This window comes from Paroedura picta, chromosome 16 (assembly GCF_049243985.1).
Source record: "Paroedura picta isolate Pp20150507F chromosome 16, Ppicta_v3.0, whole genome shotgun sequence".
In the NCBI taxonomy this organism is placed as follows: Eukaryota; Metazoa; Chordata; class Lepidosauria; order Squamata; family Gekkonidae; genus Paroedura; species Paroedura picta.
The window spans coordinates 29,777,762-29,800,582 of NC_135384.1; the positions used below are offsets into that span (position 1 = coordinate 29,777,762).

The 22,821-nt window shown below is 54.9% G+C and overlaps 1 protein-coding gene across 5 annotated transcripts in view; it reads left to right on the forward strand.

Annotated features, from left to right (window-relative positions):
• Positions 1-22,821, forward strand: part of ADAM11 (ADAM metallopeptidase domain 11) — a 31,654-nt gene that overhangs the window by 5,329 nt on the left and 3,504 nt on the right. For 2 of the 5 annotated variants that reach the window (XM_077314104.1, XM_077314106.1), the window contains exons 3-25: positions 1,632-1,708; positions 3,881-3,947; positions 5,167-5,252; positions 6,358-6,424; positions 7,792-7,858; positions 8,413-8,474; positions 8,821-8,895; positions 9,605-9,676; positions 10,027-10,193; positions 10,430-10,514; positions 10,763-10,853; positions 11,667-11,718; positions 12,524-12,623; positions 13,188-13,259; positions 13,839-13,931; positions 14,035-14,115; positions 14,944-14,994; positions 15,750-15,813; positions 16,104-16,203; positions 16,373-16,492; positions 16,859-17,027; positions 18,461-18,575; positions 18,936-19,026. In XM_077314104.1, coding sequence (XP_077170219.1) covers positions 1,632-1,708; positions 3,881-3,947; positions 5,167-5,252; positions 6,358-6,424; positions 7,792-7,858; positions 8,413-8,474; positions 8,821-8,895; positions 9,605-9,676; positions 10,027-10,193; positions 10,430-10,514; positions 10,763-10,853; positions 11,667-11,718; positions 12,524-12,623; positions 13,188-13,259; positions 13,839-13,931; positions 14,035-14,115; positions 14,944-14,994; positions 15,750-15,813; positions 16,104-16,203; positions 16,373-16,492; positions 16,859-17,027; positions 18,461-18,575; positions 18,936-19,026 — 2,024 coding nt within the window. Of the gene's footprint in view, positions 1-1,631; positions 1,709-3,880; positions 3,948-5,166; positions 5,253-6,357; positions 6,425-7,791; positions 7,859-8,412; positions 8,475-8,820; positions 8,896-9,604; positions 9,677-10,026; positions 10,194-10,429; positions 10,515-10,762; positions 10,854-11,666; positions 11,719-12,523; positions 12,624-13,187; positions 13,260-13,838; positions 13,932-14,034; positions 14,116-14,943; positions 14,995-15,749; positions 15,814-16,103; positions 16,204-16,372; positions 16,497-16,858; positions 17,028-18,460; positions 18,576-18,935; positions 19,027-21,203; positions 21,265-22,821 lie in introns of those variants that run through there. The other 3 variants (XM_077314103.1, XM_077314102.1, XM_077314107.1) reach the window with 3 other exon arrangements.

The following is a 22,821-nucleotide window of genomic DNA, read 5'->3' on the forward strand; positions in this document are numbered from 1 at the left end:
GACATGCATGGCTGCCCTGCCTGGCACATCTGACGAGGACACTCTGGAACGTAAGAGCAGCCCGGCTGGATCCGACCTCCGAGACAACACTGGCAGGCCACCTCTGGCCCCCCGTGAGGGAGAGGGATGCAGTTGCCACATCTGGGCAGGAGAACACCTGGGGATTTAGGGGTGGAGCCTCAGGACCTCAGTGGGGAACCCACCTCTGTAATCTGGAGGCGAGCTGTAATTCTAGAGGGATCCCCAGGTCCCACCTGGAGGCTGGCATCCCAAGGGTTGCAGGGTTGCAATAGCCAGGTTGGGAAACTCTAGGAGATTTAGAATCATAGAATTGGACAGAGTCCTACAGGCCATCCACCCCCACCCCCTGCTCAGTGCAGGATCAGCCTCCAGCATCCAGGATCACTGGCAGGGGCTCATGGGAATTGTAATCCATGGACATCTGGAGGGCCGCAGTTTGACTACCCCTGGTCTAGACCCTGCAGGCATTCCGAAGAGGATAGATCAGTCCAGCAAGGTCAAAACAATAAAACACCCTCAAGTAATATAAGAAGAGAGAGCTGTGGGACACCAACACACTGCTGTGGAAGAATGGGGGTGACCTTGGGCTGGCTCTCTTCGGAACGTGTTCTGCTCCGGTTCCTGGGCAGCGTCCCTGGCATCAGCCCCCTCCCGTCTCACTCTGCTTCACCTTGTGAAGCCCTGAAATCTCCTTGCTGGTCTTTTTGGATTGCAACTAAATATATATTGAGCGCTTTGGTGCCTCTCCCTGGGAAATCTTGTTTTCCAGCCCTTGAAGTGTTCTTGTAACTCCACTCTGAATGTCCCCCTCACCTGAAAGAGAGCCCGCGGCAGAGAAACTCGAACCGGGTCCAGCTTTGTGAGTAGGCAGCCTCCTTCCCCGGATGGTACAGCCAAGAATCACATTAGCCTGTTTGGCCGCAGCGTCACGAGGGCTTGGTCGGGCAGTTGTCAGCCTGCTGCTCCCCTGCCCCTCTTCCTCCGCCTCCTGGGGGCCTCCCCGCTCAACGCTCCAGCCTCCCCGCCAAGAGCACCAAGCCTCTCCCTAGACCCTTATCGATTCCTTTGCAATTTGCCTGGATCTCCTTTGCCCTGCTGTGGGATCCGAGGCATTAAAACCCACTTAGGACTTAATGCACCGATCCAGAACTGGAGAGGAGCTTACAGCGGGCCCAGGGCCAGCATGAGGGCCAGCCCGTTAGATAGTGGGCAAGGAGGAGGAGGAGGAGGAGGAGGAGGGGGTGTGTGAGGGGGGTGGGAAATGACATTGCAAAATGTACAGCAGACAGGCTCTCAATGAATGAGTACCGTGTGGGTGTGGATAAGGTGTCAGTGCTTAGCACCATCCGTGTGCAAGGCGCTTGGGAAAACTGCGGGTCTCTGCCCCCATGCGTTTACAGTGTAAATTCTATTGGTGTGGGAGATGAGGAGGGGGGATGGGAGAGGGAGAATGGCAAGAGGTGGACAAGGGCGTTGGTTTGTAGAGAAACCCCATGCAGGAAATCCTAGGCGAAGAACGGCTTCTGCTTCCTCTTCAGGTCCAGGCTGAAGGAATCCACCCTGACCCACCTCTCTCTCTCTCTCTGTCTCTCTCTCTCTGCTCGCTGCAGGTTATGCACTTGGCTCAAGTGACGTTCCTCATCCACGCCTTTGGGTCTGCCTTCACTCTGGATCTTGAGCTCAACCAGTAGGTATTTGGGGCAGCAGGGCCAGGGCGTGGTCCTTCTCCCTCTGGGCTGACAAATCTTTTTTAAAAAGAGGAGAGAGGGAGGTGAAGTTCATGCAGGTGGTTCGCCAATGAGCTCCCCGTGGTGGTGGTGGTGGTGGTGGTGGGGAGGTAAATTTCATCCAATGCGCTGCCAAGCCCCTTTTCTCTGTTAATAAAGCAGGTGCACAGTTTCCCAATTCAGATCAGGGCTCCCTGCTTAGGCAGAGGGGATTTAAGCCTCCTCTTTGCATGTTTCCCAGACCTAAAAGGCCCCCACCCAATTCTAGGAGGCTTCTGGGTCAGTTCAGGCAAGAGTCCCCCCCCCCTGCTGTGGCGGTGTGGTTGGGGGCTGTGGCAAGCCATGACCCTCTTTGCTCCACTGTTTGAAAACTGACTTCCTGAAATATTTGTTTCCGGAAGCCCCAGGGGTGAGACAGTTATCTAGGAAGTTGTTCATGGGATGCTGGGCGGAGGGAGCCTCAACGGGGTGCAGGGGAGATGCCTCCCTCTTTCTGAAGCTGCACATGGACAAAAAACCCAGGCGCACTAATTCCACAGACGTTGCTTTGTCTCTGCAGCAGAAGTCTCGTGGGAGGGTTTTCACCTCCTGCCATGTGCGGATGCATGAGGTGTGCGTACCAGGAGTCTTCGTGTGGGGGCGTGCAAAGCCGGGAGCGAGTGTGTGCATGTGTGTACATGTTGTTGGCGCATCGCTGCGGCTCAGTGTGGCAAGGAGAGGGAGCGCGAGAGACGAGTCTGTGCCGGCTGGTTTTCTGTTCCCCCTCGGCGTTCCCAAATGCGTGCTGCAAAGAGTGCGCCTTGGTGCGATTGCACGAGGGAGCTGCATCAGCCCGTGTGGCGGAGGATGGATGCTCATGGGGAGGTGATGCGCATGAACACCCCTTGTGTGTTTGGCTTGGCTGCTTTGGGGTCAAGAGGCTCCAGAGGTGTTGGACGTTTGCATCTGGGGAGGCTGCTGCGTTCCAGTGCAGCTCGGTGCTACTCTCTCGGTGGCCCCTGATGGCGGTTTGAAGCCGCATGAAGACGATTCAGAGGGTGGCCAGTGCTCTGTTGCTCCAAGCAGAGATGTGGGTCTGCACTTTTCACCTTCGGCTCCGTCATCCCAGAAGAGGCATAACCCCAGCAGGTGTGGGTTGGCCAGCAGTCTAGAGATGCCTCTCTGCCCATGGGCAGAGGCACTCTGGTCTTGTGACCTCACCTATCCGAGCGCCGAGTCCCAGGAATGCAAAAAAGTTTTAGAAACGGAGTCTTCAAATGACAGAAGTAAAAGTCCTGCTGGTTTTGTGCCTGGCTTCGGACTCCCCAGCGGGGTCTCAGAGCAGCTTCCAGTCGCCTCCCCTTCTCCTCTCCACAACAGACAGCCTGTGAGGGAGGGGGGAGGGTGGAGAGAGCTCTGAGGGAAGTGGGGCTGGCCCACGGAAGCCGTGGTGGTTTCTCTCCTCCCCGGGGACAGGGCCGTTTGGAGAGTGCCCTTGAATATTTCATGGGGCTTTCAGAGCTATTTCCATGCCCCCCCCTGCCCACTCCGAGTAAACAAAGCTGCAGGCCCCCCCCCCCAGGTGGCCCGAAAGAGGAGGTGGCTGCTGGGCCTTGGGCCGTAACCAGAGATGGACCAGAGTGTCCGTGGAGTGACTGCCTTTCACCCCAGCCGTCCAGCTGTTGCTCTGGAGAACGGACGCCCCGGGGTGCTTGTCCAGGGAACGGCTGCTCTGAGGGCAGGGAGAAGGTCAGGCAGTGCCAAAGGGGGTGGCTGTGGGGCATCGGCAGAGTGCGTCTCCGTTCTCTCCAGCCATCCTGCAGGCCTCTGGAGGAGGTGAAATAAATGCTTCCCCCCCCAACCTGCCTGTCCAAAAACAGGGATGGGAGTGGCCCACAAGAGTCGCAAGAAGAGCTTGGGTTTCGCACCCTGCTTTTCAGCGTTCACTGGCAGGGGCTCATGGGAACTGTAGTCCATGGACATCTGGAGGGCCGCAGTTTGACTACCCCTGATTTAGATGGTCATGGAGGGAGACGGGGAGAAGCAAGTGAGGGGAGAAAAGGTCGGTGAAGCCTTGTTTCTGCAGGGAAGGCTGAGCATGCAAACCCAAACATCTGTGCAGCTGTTCACACGTTCTCTTCCCCCCCCTGCAGCCACCTGCTTTCCTCGCAATATGTGGAGCGCCATTTCGAACAAGACAGAAACATCAGCCATACGACGGTAAGGGCAAGCAGGAGGGCTCTGAGTGACGCTTTGGGGCCGGGCTGCCGTCCTCGTCCTCCAGGCGGCAAAGAAAACAATGACAAAATAGCTGAATGGCCTATTTCGGATATTGAATTATCTCATTTCCAAGTAAACCAGCAGCAGGGCTTCAAACACTACGCTCAGATGCAGAGAAGTCCCTCATTTCCAACCATGTATGAAATCTGAGACCAGCCCGGAGTCCTTATTCTCACAGGCAAACGGCATCCGGTGAAAGCTGCTTTCACAATTCAGTTCTTCATCGGCTCCTGGCCCCTTATGCTTACAGAGCACACTTTATACTTACAGTCTGAGTTTGTCAAGAATGAAAATTCTTCTGGCGATGCTCAGACCGGTACCCTCCAGGCGGCACCTGGGAATTTCCCGCTATTACAGCTCTCCTTTGGGTTGCCAGCTCTGGGGTGGGGAATCCCTGGAGACTTTGGGGGTGGAGCTGGGAGTGGGTGGGATTTGGGGCAGGGAGGGAGCTCGGTGGAGTCGAATGCTAAGGAGCCCACCCTCCCAAGCAGGCTGGGGCGTGGGGAGAGAGAGAGAGAGACCCTCTGACTGCTGGTGACTGCTGGACAGAGGCTGAGTGAAAAAGGAGGGGAGGGGGCTCCGGAAACAGCCCACTGGCCTGCCAGAGCTGGCACCGAAGGTTGCCTCCCAAGCAGCATCAATAATGCAAAGTGCTGGGTGAGAGGCTGGCCATGCACAGGCGCACCTGCTGCAGCAGACCTTGCCCCCCTCCCCACTTAGCAGCAAGCCCCGGCTCCCCCTTCCCCTGACGAGGCTAACCTGAGCCGCCCAGGCGTCTATAAATAGACTGGGCAGAGGGGAGGGGCTCCCTTCCTCGCTTCGCGCACTGCAGCAGCTCGGAGCCCTGGCCTATGGAGTGGAGGACGAACGGCCAGCAGCGTGCCTGTGAAGCCAGGCATGGGAGGGCACCAGCAAGAGAAGGGGGAAGAGGTGCCCAGTAGGTGCTGAGGATGCAGCGAAGGCATCCCGGAAGCTGTGCAGCCAGCGGGGTGGCCAGGGGGCCAGTCACAGTCCTCGTGGAGCTCTTCTCTTTGAGCTCTAGGGTCTGGGGTCCAGGGGGCCGATCCTCCCTTGTAGCAGGTCCCCCCTGGACCACGTGGCCCTGAAAGGCGTGGGGGAAACCTCAGTGTCTCTATGGCCTGCCTCTGCTCTGTTTCAGGGAGCCGGTGAGCACTGCTACTATCAGGGGCGTCTCCGTGGGGAGGCCAACTCCTTCGCAGCCCTCTCCACCTGCCACGGCCTGCGGTGAGTAGCCGGCACCGACAGCAAGGACCGAAACACTGAAGGGCGACCCAGGATTTCTGGGGTCTGGAATATGCAAGGACCCCCAAAACGCTAAAGGCATCTGATCTAATAAGCACGAGGCAGAGAGAAATGACAAAATGTTAACCATCTGGAAACGCAAGAATTGATTGACACTGAACGTTAAAAACACAGCAAGCCCTCAGCGATAGCCTCTTGATACAATCTAGACCCCACATGTTTCAGCGCACGGGGTCGGGTCTGAACTGAAGAGCCCCCCATGTATCTATGGCTGTAGGTCCGGGGGTCTGCCTAGGGCAGCCTCCTGGGTCACACGGTGGGCCTGGAGAGCACACAGAGAGAGCATTCGGGCTTACTGCCTCTGCCTCTGAACAGTCTCCCGCTAGTGACTACTTATTTATTTCTTTATTTTATATTTATAATTAGATTTCTGTCCTGCCCCTCTCGCTATTACGGACTTTTGGATCTTCGAGAGCCATCTGTGCTGGTGCCAAGACCTTGCAAAGGACTTTGAGCCAGTTGTGGTGTCTTCGCAGACAAAAATCAGGCGCCAGAGGGCTGTGCACACGCATTGCCCCACGAGCCTGTGGGTTCTGGAGGCGCCCCCCTTTTGTGAGACATTTTGGGAGGCGGTCTTTGTGGGCCTTCGGAGGCTGATGTGTCAGCCGAGTTCTGGAAGAGGCAGTGCAGAGAACGACAAGAACAAGAACCTGTGTTGCCTCTCTGCTGCAAACTCGAAATAATGTTCATGCAGGATAACTTGTGGGAAAGTCTCTACTTTTATCCTGGTTGGGCCCCATTAAAAAGCGAGGGGCAGAGTTCCCAGATTAAGGCTCTCTTTCTTGTTCTCCGTCAGATAAGGTCTTGTATGGTTCGTTGTTCCACAAACTGAATCGCCTCCCATAACACAAGACCAAGGGAGTCTCTCTGCCCACAGGATACGGTTGTGCTGCAGCTGTTTTGGTGCTCTTTGTACGTCAGATGCCAAGAAGGCCGCCAGTCCACCAGGGCCTGGGGCTGAGATTGCCTTCCCCGTAGCCCCACCTGACTAACTGACCTGTCCTTGTTTCTCTGCGTCCCTCCGCAGTGGCGTTTTCTCCGATGGAAGAGCAACATACCTTCTGGAACCTCACGATTCACCTGAGCACCTGGAGGTAAGGCCCGGGCCGGGCTGTAATTCCATCGCTGCCACGGAGACACCTTGCTTGGGTTTCAGCCCAGAGGTGAAAGGGGGGGGGGAGCGGAGCACGGATTAGCTTCCTCTTGGCCGATTCCCCTCATCCCTAAACCCCCAGTCTTTGAGGTGTGTTTGGAGGTATAGGGTGGCTCGGAGAGCGGAGAGGAGTTCTGTTTCCTCGCTTCTGGGTGACCCCGGCCACTCACCACGGCCCCCCTGACTTACCAGCCGTGGTTGTTGCGAAGATAAGCCAGGATGGTGGCTGGGTCACCCAATCCATTTTTATGTCTGCTTTGAAAACCACAGAAACAGAATGACAAAAAGGCCAATTCTGAAACCAGTGAACACCCTGTTTTTTTATAACCCAGAGTTCAGTTTGATGCTTATGTAATGTAAGACCCCCTTCCCCCCCCCAACAAGGGAGGGGGCGAAGGGATGTCAGAGCTGGCTCTGCCAACCCTCCAACATTTTGTGAAGGAGAAGAGCCAAACCTCCCCTCGGTGACAAATGCAATATTTCTCTGAGCCCCAAAGACGTCAGGGGCTTCCAGGGGCATTCAAACAAAGCAGCTGGCTGATGTATGTTGGGGGCTGGGGGGGGGGGGATTGGCATCATCTTCTCCCTAAACGTTCACGGCTCCATTAAGGAGTTTCCCAGGGTTGCCATAGCAGCAAATGGACGGAGATCTCAGTTTCATCTTTCTCTCTTTGGAGAGCCTCCAGCCTCTGAGCTCTTGCCCCCGACCACTATTATGGGTGGAGATTGCGTGCACGTATGTTCCTCTGCTCCAGCGTTCAACACTGAGCATTTCTGGCCTCCCCTGAGAACTAAAAAGGGGGTCCTGCTGGGTCTCTGTGGACTTTGGTGCTATCGGCCCTCGTGTCCTTCTGAGGTGCCTCTCAGCACTGGGATGAGGAGTTACGGTGGTCCAAGTCCTATCTGGGGGGTCGTTGGTCTTGGAAGGTAGCGGTGGGGAGATCTTGCTTTGCCCCAGGGCCTGTGGGGTGCCAGAGGGATCGGTCTTAGACCTCATGCGGCTTCGTATCTATGTGAGCCCCCTGGGAGGGGTCATCAGGAGGTTTGGCCTGTGGGGTCACCAAGATGTGCAAGGCACCCGCCTCTATGTTCCTGTCCTTAAACTTAAGCATGTCGAGGCAGAAGATCTCCGGGTTAGTGGGATGGCAGGCCAAGGACATAATGCACAGTATCAAAAAGCCCTGCTAATGTATTATGGACGATGTTTGTGTGGCCCTTATGCCAGGAGGAGAAGGGTCTCTGCACTCCTTGTAGAAACACAGGCCTCCCCACCTGTTCCAAAGCCTTCTTTTCTTCCCCGCGCTGCAGGGGCCGCTTCCTCATTCGATCCACCAGACACCAATACCTCGTGCTGCCCAGGGCTGCTCCGAACCAGGTAAATTCTGAGTTTCTTAATACAGGTCTAGGCCTAACGTGGCTTTTCCCACTTTGTACTTTAAATCTGGGCATTGCTTGGCTCGTTTCTGGAAACTGTTTCTTACGGGGGTCCTCAGTGAGCTGTAGCGGGGTGGTAAATTCTGTTGATTCTGGGCTTATTCTGTTGTGGCAAAGTCAAGCCAAAGTCTAACGGCCCCTTAAAGACAAGCAAGATTTCCTTCAAGGACTCATGGCAGCTCAGAGTGAATTCGATGTTTTCCCTTCTTCTCAGAGGAACAATTTCAGATTCTAATTGCCGGGCTGAGAGAAGCTGAGCCAATTAAAAGGGGGCCCCCAATTAATAGAAGCGAGTGGCATGCCTGTTCATGACCTGTGTCCCCCGCCCATTTTTGGGCTTCAGGTTGAGGGCAGGATGCGACATCCAGGCAGGCTTGAGGCCCAGCACCCGGATTCCTGTGAATTAAGCGTCTCTCTCCCTTTTTTCCCAGTCCTGCCCTCCTCCTTCTCCTCCCCCCATATCTGATGTGTTCCCCCTTCTTGCCCCCCACCCAGGGTGTGGATCTGCTGCACTGGACGTCCCTTCCAGGCTGCCCAAGCTGCGGCGTCGAAGGCAGGTAGGGGGACGGCTCAGCTGCCTCGCTTCACGGGACCCCCTCAGCTTGGCCAGGCCCCACCTTCTCCTCGGGGAAGGGGACCCAAGAGGCAGATGAGACAGGATTTGTGGGAGAAAAGGGGGCCAGGGCTGGCTTTGCAGGGGGGTTGTGCCGAAAGACCCCCAAGGCCTTTCTAGATGATGCTCTAACTTTGGGGAACCTTTCAGGTCCATAAAGTATTCTGATCTCCTGATCTGAATGTCCTCAGTGCAGAATTTCGGGGGACAGGGTAAAAGTCCTCCTCCATGGAGAGGGGAAATCTCGTGGGTGATCCCCGAATGGCCGTGTCCTCTTCTTCCCACCCCAGGTTCATCGAGGTCACCCGACCGTCCATAGTGAGACCAAATTCATTGAGCTCATAGTGGTGAATGACCACCGGCTGGTGAGTGCCCCTCGTGGGGGGGGTGGGGGGGGCGTGGAGGGCAGTCGAGGTGGGCGCCTTGTCCCAAGCCCCTTCAAACGGGCCAGGATAAGAGCTGCAAGCGGGAAAGGAGAGAAGAGGCCTCAGAAGTCCATCTGCTCCTTGGAACTTTGATAAAGAGTCAGAGTCAGCTGACCTTTATTGGCATAAATAAATGATAAACCTTCAGAGAAAGGAAGAAGATTCGATAGAAAGATCAATGAAAAATAGAACAGGACATCAGTTAAGTTTCCAGACCGCTCAGCGACCTCAAAAATATAATTAACAATTCAAAATAATGCTCTGCAGAAGAGTTACTTTAAGATTATTACAAATTTATAACAAAAAATTCTTCTTTCTTGTGTTCCCTCGTTCTCAAAAATGCAAATCATCAAGCCACCATGGTGTCGTGGTTAAGAGTGACAAACTCTAATCTGGAGAGCTGGGTTTGATTCCCCACTCCTCCTCCTCCTCCCCATGCAGCCAGCTGGGTGACTTGGGCTAGTCGCAGTTCTCTGAGGGCTGTTCTCACAGAGCAGTTCTCTAAGAGCTCTCTCAGCCCTGCGTACCTCACAGTGTGTCTGCTGTGGGGAGAGAAAGGTGTTTGCAAACCGCTTTGGGACTCCTTCAAGTAGAGAAAAGTGGGACATAAAAAACTGCCCTTCTTTTTCGGGTGCCTGCTCTTTTCCAGTTTGAGCAACAGCGCCACTCTGTTGTCATGACCAGCAACTTTGCAAAATCTGTGGTGAACTGTGCTGATGTGGTGAGTACGAGATGCGCTCCTCCCCGGCCCTCAGGGGGGTGCAGGGCCCCCGTCCTCTCCACAGGCGGTCCTGCTTCCAAGCCCCTAGGGAAGGGAAGCTGGGGGGCCTGACTTTCCGCGGGGCCTGTCCAAACGCAGGCCGGGAGTGAGCTGCTTGCCTGCCGTGACTCCTGCACGGCCCCTGGAGGTCTCGTGCCCAGAAGGGAGTCCAGTCTTCTTCGGCTTCCGTGTGGAGTTCTCTTTCTGCAGGGGAAGGGGTCCTCTGAGCGCAGAGGGCGTGTGTGTGTGTGTGTGTGTGTGGCCCCTCCCTCCCTCCCAGTGGCCACCCTTGATTCCACTTCTGGGTGCAGATCTTCAAGGAGCAGCTAAATACCCACATCGTTTTGGTGGCGATGGAGACGTGGGCATCGGGGAACAAGATCCAGGGAGAGAAGGATGCCCTGGAGACGCTGAGCGAGTTCATGAAGTATCGGCAGGAAGCTCTTCCCGAACAGAGTGACGCCGTCCACCTCTTCTCGTGAGTCCTGGCAACGGTACCTGTTTTGGGAAGCAGGAAACTGAGGTCACCCCACGGAGACCCACCTGAACCTTCCCCATGGACATCATCCAAGCTGGGCTTGCAGGCGCCTCCCTTCCCCTCTCCTCCCCCTTCCCCAGGGTTCCTGGCAGCCCCTCCTGCTGCCTTTGACCGCTGGGCCGGACGGCCGTGCTTCCCCCCCCTCCTCACCGTGCTTCCCCCTCTTTCTCCCCCAGGGGGCACACTTTCCAAAGTGGCAGCAGCGGAACGGCTTACATTGGGGGCATCTGCTCTGTGGCCCGGGGAGGAGGGGTTAATGAGGTGAGTAGGGCGCAGGGGTGCCAACTCTGGGGGGAGTCTGGGGGGGGCAGGTCCTCGGTGGGATATAGTGCTGGGGAGCCTGCCCTCTGAAGGAGCCACTCCCTCTGGGGAACGGATCTCTGCCATCTGGGGGTCACTGGTAATTCTGGGAGAGTTCGGGGCTCCTCCTTGGAGGTTAATGAAACCAGGGGACAAAACACGGAGGTGAGGCTCCCTGGCTAGCCTTGTTCCTTCCTTTCCTCCGCCAGTACGGCAGCGTGGCTGCAATGGGCCTGACCTTAGCCCAGACGCTGGGCCAGAACCTTGGAATGATGTGGAACAAGCATCATGAGAATGCAGGTAAGGCCCCCGGGGGCTGGGTCCGATGGCGGGGGCACCTGCCTCTGGAGGGGGGCTACCCAGGCGCCCAGAGGGGGAGGGGGAGGCTCTGAAAGGGAGATGTGGTATTTGGGGCTCCGTCTGCTTTGCTCTCAGGCCCTGAGCTGAAAGGAACTCGCACAGTTGAAGGAAGGTGCTTTCTTAGACTGCTCGGCTGCTTCCTCACGAGTCGCTCTGTCTCTGTGGCTCAGCTTTGAGGCAAACTGATGGGCTCTCCACAGGGCATCTTGCTTGCAAACAAACTACAGGTTGATAAATTGTCGGAGGCTTTTGTAGCCAGGTCAGCCGGCTCTCGTGAGTCTTCCGGGCTGTGCGGCCAACGTGGTCTGGTCGTTTGAGTCCCCAGTCACTGTGGCTGTTCTCTTCAGAGTGGGATTCTCCCTGAAAAACCCACCACAGCAGATGGACTGGGCTTAATCTTGGCAGGAGATTCCTCCCTCCCTCATGTTGTACTGGTGCTTTTTAAAGCATGTGTGGAATAGAACACAAATTAAAATATCTGCAGCATCAAGCTGGGCAAGGAACCCCCTGGGGCCATTTTGGGAAGGGGGAGGCCGGAGGCCCCTCCCACACCCTGTGGCCCTGATCCAAATCAACCCCCTCCATAGTCCTTTCGGATGCTGTTCCCTGCAGCTGCTGTGTGGCTAGTTGAGGCTACCCTGATGTGTAGCTTGGCTGAGAGTGTAACCTGGGCATGGGGGCAGGGGTCCCAAATCCCCTCCTCCATGTTCCTTAACTAGGTATCTCCCCCCACCCCACCCCATTTCTCTGCAGGGGACTGTCGCTGTTCGGACAAATGGCTCGGATGCATCATGGAGGATACCGGGTAAGTGAGCTCCGTCTTACAGGCCCTGCGGGACTTCGGTAGCTCTGTCAGGGCCTGTTGCTCTCCCGGGAGCTCATTCCACCAGGCTCAGGGCAGGGCCTAAAATCTTTGCCTCTGTTGCGGCACGACGGTTCCTTTCAATACCAAGAAAAACCTGAAAGGTTTCTTCATGCCTCAAAGTCCTTTCCTTGGGGACATAATGGGGTGGGGGGGGGGAAGCCTCCTAGCATCCCAAGTGAGCAAACCACACCGCTGCAATTAGCCGCTGCAGTTTTGCAGCTCCTTTTTGAAAACTGCATAAAGTGACAAGTAGGCATCGGCAGGGAAACTAGAGGGAGATCGTGTCCCTTTGGAAGCCGGGTCAGTTCTAGGATTTTCTTATCCAAAGAAAGGTATGCTGGCTGCCTCATCAGAGGTCATTTGAGCTCCTATTATATACTGCTTATATTTTTCTAAAATTGATTTTCTCTCGCCTGTATTTCAGGGTGGGTTTTTGCTTCCCTTTTTGCTACTCGCAGCCAGCTGGGTGACCTTGGGCCCAGTTCTCTTAGGGCTGTTCTCACAGAGCAGTTCTCTCAGAGTGCTCTCAGCCCCACCCAACTCACAGGAGAGGAAGGGAAAGGGGTTTGTAAGCCATTTTGGGACACCTCTGGGTTGCGAAAAGCGGGGTATCAAAAACTGGCTCTTTTTCCAGTTCAGAATCCATGTGTGGGAGATCATTGCTGGAGAACTGTGACAATCCCCCCCCCACCCCCCACCCTGCGTATCTTTTTGCTGCAGCTCTCTTCTCTGGCTCTCCCCGCAGATTTCACCTGCCTCGGAAGTTCTCACTTTGCAGTGTTGAGGAGTACAACCAGTTCCTGGAAGAAGGGGGTGGCAGCTGCCTCTTTAACAAGCCCCTGAAGGTAAGCAGGCATCGCCCCCGGCCCACGAGCGGAATACGACTGCAGGGTTGGCTCTCTTCCTCTCCTCCCAACTGGCCACCCCGTCCGCATCTTCTGCACCAGGCAGCCGTCCGTTAAGAGAATTTCTTTTAATACCACGGTGGAGCACCTCCCAGAACTGAGCTGGACACTAAAAACTGCATGAGTTTGGATTTGGCGCCTAATCGGGATCTGGACCGCTGCCTGGTGCAGATGTCAGTTTAGCGATCAAAAGGTGTTGCCCGTTTCCCTGATGTTTTGAGCAGGGATGCAAGTATTTCGGTATTCTTAGTCCGCAGCCTCGCCTGTAGGCCAGGGGAACAGCTTCAGTTTGCAGGCCCTGTGGAGCTGTCCGTGGTCCTGCAGGGACCTGCTCTAGGCTGTTCCCCAGGCCGGGCCGGGGCTGAAAAGGTCAGCGTAGGCCAGTTCAACCTCCTTGGGGGCAGGGACCTCAGCAGTTTCTGAGCCTCCTCTGCAAGGCTGGTAGAAGGGGGGAGAGCTTGGAGGTCCCTCAGGATCCCACCTCCTCACTCCCCATTTCCACAGCTTCTTGAGTCCCCCGAGTGTGGCAACGGATTTGTGGAGGCCGGAGAAGAGTGTGACTGCGGGTCGTTGGCGGTAAGGAGCAAGCAGGCCTAAGAGTGACCCTGGGCTTGGGGAGGGATCGGTGGCCTTGCCCGATTTTGGCCCCGCATTGGGGCAGGGTGGTGCGATGTCCCCTTTTGGTTTGGGAAGCTGGGGCACTTCAGGGTCCAAATCCTCTGGCTGGGAACTGTTTGGGTAGGGTTGCCACTCCTCCTCCTCATGTAGCCAGCTGGGTCACCTTCGGCCACCCACAGTTCTCACAGCAGTTCTCTCAGAGCTCGCTCGGCCCCACTTACCTCTCAAGTCATCCATTGTGGGGAATGGAAGGGAGAGTTCTAGAGCACAGAGCAGGGTCAGACACGAGAGACTCACTCAGGAATACAGGCTGCAAAGTCAAGGCCAATGAGGTTGCTGCCACACAGGGAGACCTTGCCCTGGCACATCGCTCCCCATCATCGATCTCCCATGAAGCAAAGACAGGCCAGCTGAAATCCTCCCAGTTCATGGTCTGGTGGCTCCTGACTTCCCCCAGCTTCAGTCTCAGCACAATCCAGGGCACCTCTCTCCATCCACAGCAAATCCACACCGGTCTGTTCTCTTCGCCCCCTGCAGGAGTGCGCCAAAGGCGGGGGGAACTGCTGCAAAAAATGCACACTGACGCACGACGCGATGTGCAGTGACGGCTTGTGCTGCCGCGGGTGCAAGGTAGATGGACGAGTGCCACCTTTGAGTGCAGTGTGGGGAGTCGGGTTCAGAGGGCACCTTGTTCACCTGCTGCTCTGCTTCTTTCCCACCTCCCCTGCTGCAGTACGAGCCCCGGGGGGTCATCTGCCGGGAGGCCGTGAAGGACTGTGACATTGCTGAGACCTGCACGGGGGACTCCAGCCAGGTGAGAGACGAGGGCGGGGAGGGGAGGGGAGGGGAGGGGAGGGACGTTCTCCAAATCCCTTTGGGCGGCTCCTGTGCAGATGGAGCAGGACCGTTGACATGTGGCCCTCTGGGGCCTGGATTTCTAAAACCAGAGATGCCTGAGCCAAAATCCTTCCAGGGAGCTGTGGAGGAGGTTTGAGTTTTCCACCGTAACAAGGAGAAAACGAAAGGGCTGCGCCAGACGTGAACCGATAAAAAATAAGGCCGATGGTGCAGAGAAAAGTAAAAATATCTTTTATTACATATTTTGCCAGCAAGATTCTTTGGGGGAATCTGTAATATATAATAGCCACGGCCACAGGAGAAACAGTAGCGATGGCCTCAGGAATCAAGAGTTTTAAAAGGGAGTTATCAGATTCATGGAGGATAAGCCTGGCTACCTCAGGCCTCCCTGCCCTGTGGCTGGTCCTCCAGGGGAACTGGCTGGCCCTTGTAAGAGACGGGAGGCGGGACTGGATGGGCCCTCCCTGGCCTGACCCAGCAGGGCTCTTCTGAGGTTCTTAATATGCAGTCATATGACTGAGTTCACATAAATAATAGTTATTTGATTAAAATTATATGAATGAACGCAGCATTGTGTATGAAGTCACATTATAGGTTGCACAAAAATATATCAGCCACATGCAAAACCGTTCGAGCTTGTTCTGTCCCTCAGTTTTCCACCCTAACATATCCTCTCTCTCTCCCTCCCTCCCTCCCTCCCTCCCTCCCTCCCTCCCTCTCTCTCTCTCTCTCTCTCTCTCTCTCTCTCTCTCTCCCTTGTGTGTGTGTGTGTGTGTGTGTCCAGTGTCCTCCTAATCTGCACAAGCAGGACGGCTATTTTTGTGACAACGATCAGGTAAGGTTTGCTGCTGGGGCATCACGCTCCCTCGCACGGCTGGGCCAGCGACAACCCCCCCATGCCCCTGACCCTGTGGCCCCGTGGGCAGGGGACCCAGCCAGAGCTGTGGGGCAGGGCACCCCCCACTGGGGGCAAGGCATCAAAGCACAGTGGAGGGGAGCTGGCTGAGGCTTGGGTGGGATTCCTGGACCGCTAAGAGGGGCACGGCAGGAGGCAGTTCCCCCGGGCACAGCTTCTCCCTGCCCTTCAGAGCCATGTGCTGGCAGGGAAGGACTTTGTGCGCCTCTGCAGAGGGGGCTGCCGGGGAGTCAGAGAGGCCTGCAGGACACAGGAGATCCTGCCTGCCCTTACTTGACTGCTGCCCCTTCGCGATGCAGACTGAGGCCAATTATGGGACTGTTGCCTAAATATTCCCGCACCAGAGTGTGGTGACCCCCAGCTAGTGGGACTCCACTTACATTGACAGGATCCCGGCTGGGGGGGGGGGGTTGCGTGGTCTGTTTGGAGAACCTCTGATGAGAGTTTGCCCAACTGCAGCCAAGGGAAGTAACCTCTGGGGGCCGGGGGGAAGATGCCTCTTTTGGGCAAGGGGCCTGGCGTAAAAGACGTTTTTGTTGCCTTTTAAATAAAATTGGGTCCGGGTTCCACAATCACACAGCAGGTGAGCGTATAAACGGCCTGTTGTGAAGTGACATCCCTGATTTTTGCTGCCTCTGTTGACTCCGTAACCCCTCCTGCGTTCTGTTCTGCAGGGACGATGTTACGGGGGGCGTTGTAAGACACGAGACCGCCAGTGTAATGCATTGTGGGGACATGGTAAGTGCGTGTACACGATGGCGTAGCCAGGCCAGAAAAGGGTGGTGGGGAACGAGGGCTTCTGTGCCACCTCTGGTGCTACCGGGATAAACCGGCCCTGCCATGCGGGCTTGGTAATGTGTGAATCACCCTGGTTTGGCAAGGATGGGGAGAGGGGGATGCCGGGGACAGGAGCCAAAATGCTGGGATGGGTGGAGCTCATGGGATGTCCAGGCAGACTCAGGGCTGATGGAGCGTGTCCCCGTGGGACCCTCCCTAATGCCACCTGTGTCTCCTCCTGGGGGCCCCAGCGTCAGCAGAACGGTTTTGCTACGAGAAGCTGAACGTGGAAGGCACAGAGAGAGGAAACTGCGGGCGTGAGGGGAGCCGCTGGATGCCGTGCATCAAACAGTGAGTCACCTGAGAGGTGTTTTCTTTCCCATAATGCATTGCCTTCCCTTGCGACAAACCCGTCCGCCTTAGCGTGGAAACCAGGGGGCACAAATGGCGAACTGCCCTCGATCCCCCCTCCTTTTCTTGCATTGTTCTGGTTCTCCTTTCCCCCCGACCCCCAACTCAGGGACGTGTTGTGTGGATATCTACTCTGTGCCAACGTGACGGGATCTCCACGCATCGGTGAACTGCTTGGTGAAATCACCACCATGACTTTCTACCACCAGAAACGGTACATTGACTGCCGGTAGGTGGGGGATTCTACTTCCTAGACCTTCTCTGCTTGCTGGGGGTGGGGGGGGCTTTGCAGGCCTGGGCATTCTTTCCTCCCTTTCTGCTACCCACACAAGCACAACCTGGTCGCATCGGGCCAGGAAACATGCTCCTTGCTTCCATTTGAGAACATGTTTGTGGGTTGCAATGCTGCCTGCATAACAGTCATACTATTTTTCAGAGGGAAACACCTGGCTGTGTCAAAACAAAGCAGACTTTGAGTCCAAAGACACCCTGCTGGTGTGCCAGTCCTGCTCCTGCTGCTCGTCTTCGGCAGGATGAAAACCGTGTGCCGTCCTTTCCTCACGAAGCCATTTAGCTGCTTCTTTCCCTTTCCTAGGGGTGGCCACGTGCAGCTTGTGGACGGCACCGACCTCAGCTACGTGGAAGACGGGACGCCCTGCGGGCCCAGCATGCTGTGTCTTGATCACAAATGCCTTCACGTGTCCGCCTTCAACTTCAGCACCTGCCCAGGCAGCTGGGGTGGCCAGATCTGCTCGGACCATGGGGTAAAGCTCTCAGGGTGGGCACCGGGCTCCGTGCTGCTGTGGACCCCTTGTCCACGTGTGGCCTGTTGCAGACACGGACGGAGGCAATCTGCGTGGCCTCAGATCTTGAACTAGTTTCTCTGTTGCTTGTTCTTTTTGGATGGGGCTGGGGATGCCATCCCGTTTTTTTAAAAGAATTATTTTTTATTTTGAAATGAGAATTGAAACTATAATAGAAATATAGAAGGGGTTCAGAAAAGAAAAATGGGTTACACATATAATTATTCGAAATTTGCTTTGTTGTTGTTGTTATTATTATTATTATTATTATTTTGATTTATTTCCTGCCACTCCCAAATGGTTTGTGGCAGGTTACAGTGTCTTAAAACCCCATTAAAACTCCCATTAAAAGACTTTGTTGTTATGTGCGAAGTCGTGTCCGACCCATCGCGACCCCATGGACAATGATCCTCCAGGCCTTCCTGTCCTCCACCATTCCCCGGAGTCCATTTAAGTTTGCACTGACTGCTTCAGTGACTCCAAACAGTGCAAAGTCTTTAAAAAGACTTTGCACTGTATCAGGGGTGGGCAAACCATGGCTCTCCAGATGTCCATGGACTACAACTCCCACGAAGCCCCTGCTGGCAGGGGCTCATGGGAATTGTAGTCCATGGACATATGGAGAGCCACGGTTCGCCCACCCCTGCACTATATAATAAACAAAGGGGGGGAGGCTCCTCCCCATCATCCTTGTCCTCATCGTACTCTTTACCGTGATTCTTGTTTAAGTTGTTTTTTTGCCACTATATTGTTATGTTCATCATTTTGATATATCCCCGTATCCCGCACCTCATTGGATATGTGCTATGGCTAATAATATAGGTGAATGCATTTTTAAAAATCCATTAGATATCATCTATTTCAAAAGAAAGCGAATTATAAATCAAAGAGATTATTCAACTTCAGCTTCGTTATGCATTTATATTGAAATGTTGTTCTCATTCTTCTTTAATGAATATACTATTTTACTTTTTAATTTATTGCATATTTATATTTTAACTTTTAGACCCCTCTACCCAGTGAGCGGTGTGCAACATGTACATCCAATGAAATTCTAAATGACTCCTCATTCTGAATTTCTCCTGCTTTCCTAATCAACTTTCCATTCCTCCTCAGACTTCGAGAGCCCTCTGTCTCTCAAAGATGATGCTAATTTCACCATTCCTGTGTACTCAGACGGTTTGTTGTCCCATTCTTCTGTGCTTGGACAGCCATCCCATTGTGCAACCAACCGTGTGTGAGAGAGCAACAGAGGCTAGCCACGTGCACCTTTTAAAAGCAGCCTAAAGAGGCCCGGTCTGGATTCCAGACAGGTGCCAGTGGGGCACCCTCTGGGACCACCGGTGCAACCATTCAGGGGGTGGTCACCAACTCATCTGTCTCCCTCGCTTCAGGTCTGCAGCAACGATGGCCAATGCATCTGCTACCCTGAATGGACAGGCAAAGACTGCAGTGTTTCTGACCCCACCCCTGAGCCGAAGACCACAGGGGAGACTGAGAAGTACAAGGGTGAGTGGGGCAGAGTGAGGCTTTTTGTACCTGATCAAGTGCTCTTACTTTTCTGCTTAGCTGGTTCCCGAGCAATAGATCCTGAATGCCTACATAAACATCTGGTTTTATTTTTCCTTTGTCTTGGTGGAGTTCATTAGAAAGTCCATTAGTCAAGGTCTTGCCTGTCTTAACTGATGAACTATTGAAAGGTGATTTTAGAGTCCCATGTTTTTTTTTAATTATTATTATTATTATGGTGCTTTTAAAATCCTGGATTTAATTCTCTCTCTTCACACATCACAATATCAATCACGGACCCCTCCCCCCGCTCCAATTCCCAGAGTTCCCTTGACGTTCCTGAGCTCTTTCCCTCCGCAGGGCCCAGTGGAACCAACATCATCATCGGCTCTATCGCGGGAGCCATCCTGGTGGCTGCCATCGTCCTTGGCGGCACCGGCTGGGGCTTTAAGTAAGCAACGTCAACATGCGCATGATGTCCTGACTGGATTGCTGTGCCCTTGCACCGGGTTGCTGGGGGGAGGGTCCCTCTCGCATGCTCGGCTCCAGTGCTCTTTGCAGGTGCCCCCTGGAGCCCCCCGCCCTCAGTGGGGGAGGGGTGGACCCAGTCCCAAAGTGCCCCCTGGCTCCAAGCACTGGCTTTTGCAGTTTCTCTTAGGGTGGATTCACACAACCGCGGTTTGCAGTTGGCGGCCGCTGGAGTTGTGCACGACAGACAAGGACGGCCTCATCCCCGGAGAAGGGGACCCCTGTTTGATTTGGTCCGGCCTCCCTGGGAGACCCCAAATAAAGGAGAGCTGGGGGTGGATTGAGAGGGTGGTGAAGGCGTCCGTCTGAGCCTGGGCAGGAAGCAGCCGTAGGGGGGGGGGTGGAGGTAGGGAAGTGGGCTGTCTCAGCAAGTCCTTTAGGGAAAGGGGGCTCTGACTGGTTGTGTGTATCCACCGGCAGACGCGTGAGGGTTGCCTGACACGGAGACACGGGAGAAGCCTGGGCGTGGGCTTGGGCAGAGCGAAAGGGCTGTGCCCCTCATGGGAAGGGGGGCTGCTGTTTGGAGTGAGATGGATGCTCAGCACGTGGAAGGGGGCGAAGGCAGCCATGGGGAGGGAGGGAGGGAGGGAGGCAGTGCAGGGTCCCTCTCTGGCCTCCAGCCGGTCTCCTGTTTGTGATGAGCTGCACGGACTGATTCCTGCATGGATGGTGAGGGAGTGAGTGTCCTGATGCATGAGTCCTGTCCTGACTGGCTCCAGGATGGAGGTTGGGAGACGTTGGCACGGAGGGGGAGGGAGGAACACAAGACACATGCAGCAAACGCCAAAGGCAAGGACTGCGGAGCCCCCGAGCTGCCCAATCAGGTTTTGCCCCTCAAGATTTTCCTCTCTCCCAGGGTTCATTGCGGGGTCTGTAGGAGCCCGACTACATCTGTACACTGGAACACAGAGGGCTGCTTTTCTTTTGGAGGGGGCGAACGGCCGCTGTAGTCCTTAGAAGGGCAAGGGGATGGCATTCTTTTTTGGGGGGAGGGCTGCAGCCTTCTTTGCTGGAATGATGGACATCTTCAGGCCTTGGCCCCACCTTCTCTGTCTTCAATTAGCCCCAGAGGGATGTTCAGTAATGTCAGGTTAGGTTGCAGCCACTCGAGTCCCCTCCCCCCGGGCCAATTTATGTAGTTTGGGGAAGGCAGGCTAAAATGAGGGGCGGGGAAGGTGAAGGTGGTGTGTTGTGCAAAAAAAAGCAATTTTTGATTCAGGTACATTGAATCAAAAAAAATCTTGCTATATTCTCAAATCCTAATACCGGTAAATATTTGGATTTGGTAAATATTTTGGGAATCCCAGATTTTTTCAGCTCCATTATAGTCAATGGTTCCCATAGGGTATACATTGATCTGGGGATATCTAGGGCTCGGGGTGGGGGGGGCTGTTTTGTATCCACCCCCTCTGGATACAGGAGAAATGCAATAGACAAAATTAGGGTCCTCAGTGAAATCAATAAAACAGAGACACAGGATTAAAAATCAATATTTTAAAAAACTAAAATTGATGGATCCCCATGCCCCCCCTGCCCCGCCCATTGTATTTATTTTGTTCCAAGTGGCAGAGGTCCGTGGGCAGTCCGTGAGGCACAAGACAAACCCAGGGTCTTGGGAAATCCCTTCCCCCAAATTTTGGGGCGTTTCAGCCAGATGTTCTGCAGTTTCTGTATGTTTACCCTGCTCCGATAACCGCCCCAAAGCCAGCGAGGGCCAGAACGGTCCTTTTAGAAAATAAAAGCTTCGACTGATATTCTGTGTTGAAACCCAGGCGGCATGTCGTCCCCCCCCCCCCGGGGACTGTGCATCAGAGAGGCTCCGAGAACCATGTTCCTCCTTTTGGGCATTCCAGCCCCCTTTTTAAGTCCTGGCAGGAACGGAGAGGCCTTCCAGCACTGCCCGGCCGGCAGCAGCAGTGGCCGAATGTCTTCACCCAAGCGGTCCTGGACGGTAAGGAGAGATTGCATGCCTGGCTGCGGTTTTGCATTGCCGACCACGGCATGTGGCACCGGGACTGGAGACTGCTGTGCCACGATTGCCCGCCTGGGGCCACCTGCTAACCCCCCTCCTTTCTCTCCTTCTCTCCTCGGCTTGCGAAGGAATATCCGCAGAGGAAGGTACAATCCGGCTCAGCAGGGGGTGTAGCCCCCCTCCCTCACCCCCCCTCCCATCTCCCGCCACCTCCATCTCATCCTGCTCATCAGCTTCATCTCTGCTTGCTGCTTGCAAACACCCTGTGTGTGGGGGGGGGGAGGGCCGGATCCTGCTCCCAGGGAGGCCCCTCTGGCCCAGAAGGATCTCTCCCAGGCCCTACACCCATCTGTATCGGTGGCAGCCGCTGGGTGAAGTCCTGCCTGGCAGGAGGGGAGGGGAGGGGAGGGGAGGGGGAGATGGGGGCCAGGAGAAAATGCCCTTCAGGCTGTTCACACACAGTCCTTTAGACACCGGTTGACATTCACGTTTTGCTTCCTTTTGTTCCCACGAAGGCCGTGTCAAAAGGCTTCCGTTAATTAATTGGGGGGAAAAGCCAGCTTCTAGGCTATGGGTTGGCACGTTCACGTGACCCTCCTCAAAACTGTGTGTCACTCAGTGACTGTTTTCCCAAGGCCTGACCCAAATGTCTTTGAGCTCACAACCCCCATCCTCTTCCTTTCCTAATAAACATTTCAAACCTTTATTTGTATGCAACTATCTCAGCAGCCCTGTAAGGCAGAGCATTCTCTCCCCTTGGCTGGAATCAAGACAGTGTGCCAGGCGTGGTTGTGGCTAGGAGGTGTGGCCTCTCATCTGGAGTGTGACTGGCGACACACAATAATATGAACGCATCTTGAAGATAAGCTCTTCACAGAGTTGGCAGCTTAGATCAGGGGTAGTCAAACTGTGGCCCTCCAGATGTCCATGAACTACAATTCACAGGAGCCCCTGCCAGCTTTTGCTGGCAGGGGCTCCTGGGAATTGTAGTCCATGGACATCTGGAGGGCCACAGTTTGACTACCCCTGTCTTAGATAGTCTTTACTCGGATAGATTCCGCTTTAGTGTTTCTTAACTTCAGTTAGAGTCTCCAGTCGCCGTGTGGTCACAAGCAGCTAATTCAGTCTGTTTCGATAATTCTTCAGATATCTTTATAGAAAAGGCAGTGCCCTTCATTCGAACCTCTGGTGTTTAAGATCTGTCAGCTGAATAGATCTTAATGTAGATGCAGTGACCTTGTCCTTTGCTGCGGTCTGGAAATTATTTTCTCGTGTACCTAGAAAACGGCTGACTTGGAAGGTAAGCTGTTTGGCTGCATACCCTGTGAGCTCCCTCCCCGAAACCCTTCTCTTCCAGGCTCCCCTCTCAGACCGCCAGGTGTTTTTGAGCCCAGGGTCTGCAGCCCCAGGACCCCTCACACGTAAGAAAAGCTGCTCTCTGCTGGAGGGGAGGCCTCCCCGCTGCTGCCATGCCTGCCTGCTGCTGTCTGCACATGCCTTTTTGCCGCCCCCTGGTTCCCTCCATGGCTCCATTCCCATCTTCGTGGTTTCTCGGAAGTTTAAAAGAGCCAGAGACTTTGGGGGGTGGGGCTGATGGTCATCTGCTGTTGGGGACCCAAGGACGGGTACGGTTACACAAGTAGTTAAGTGCTCTTTGCTTTCAACCTGATGACATTTTGTGGCATCTGGCGGGGGGGGGATTCTTTACCAACCAACTGTTTTCACAGGTTTTAATAGCATGGTAAG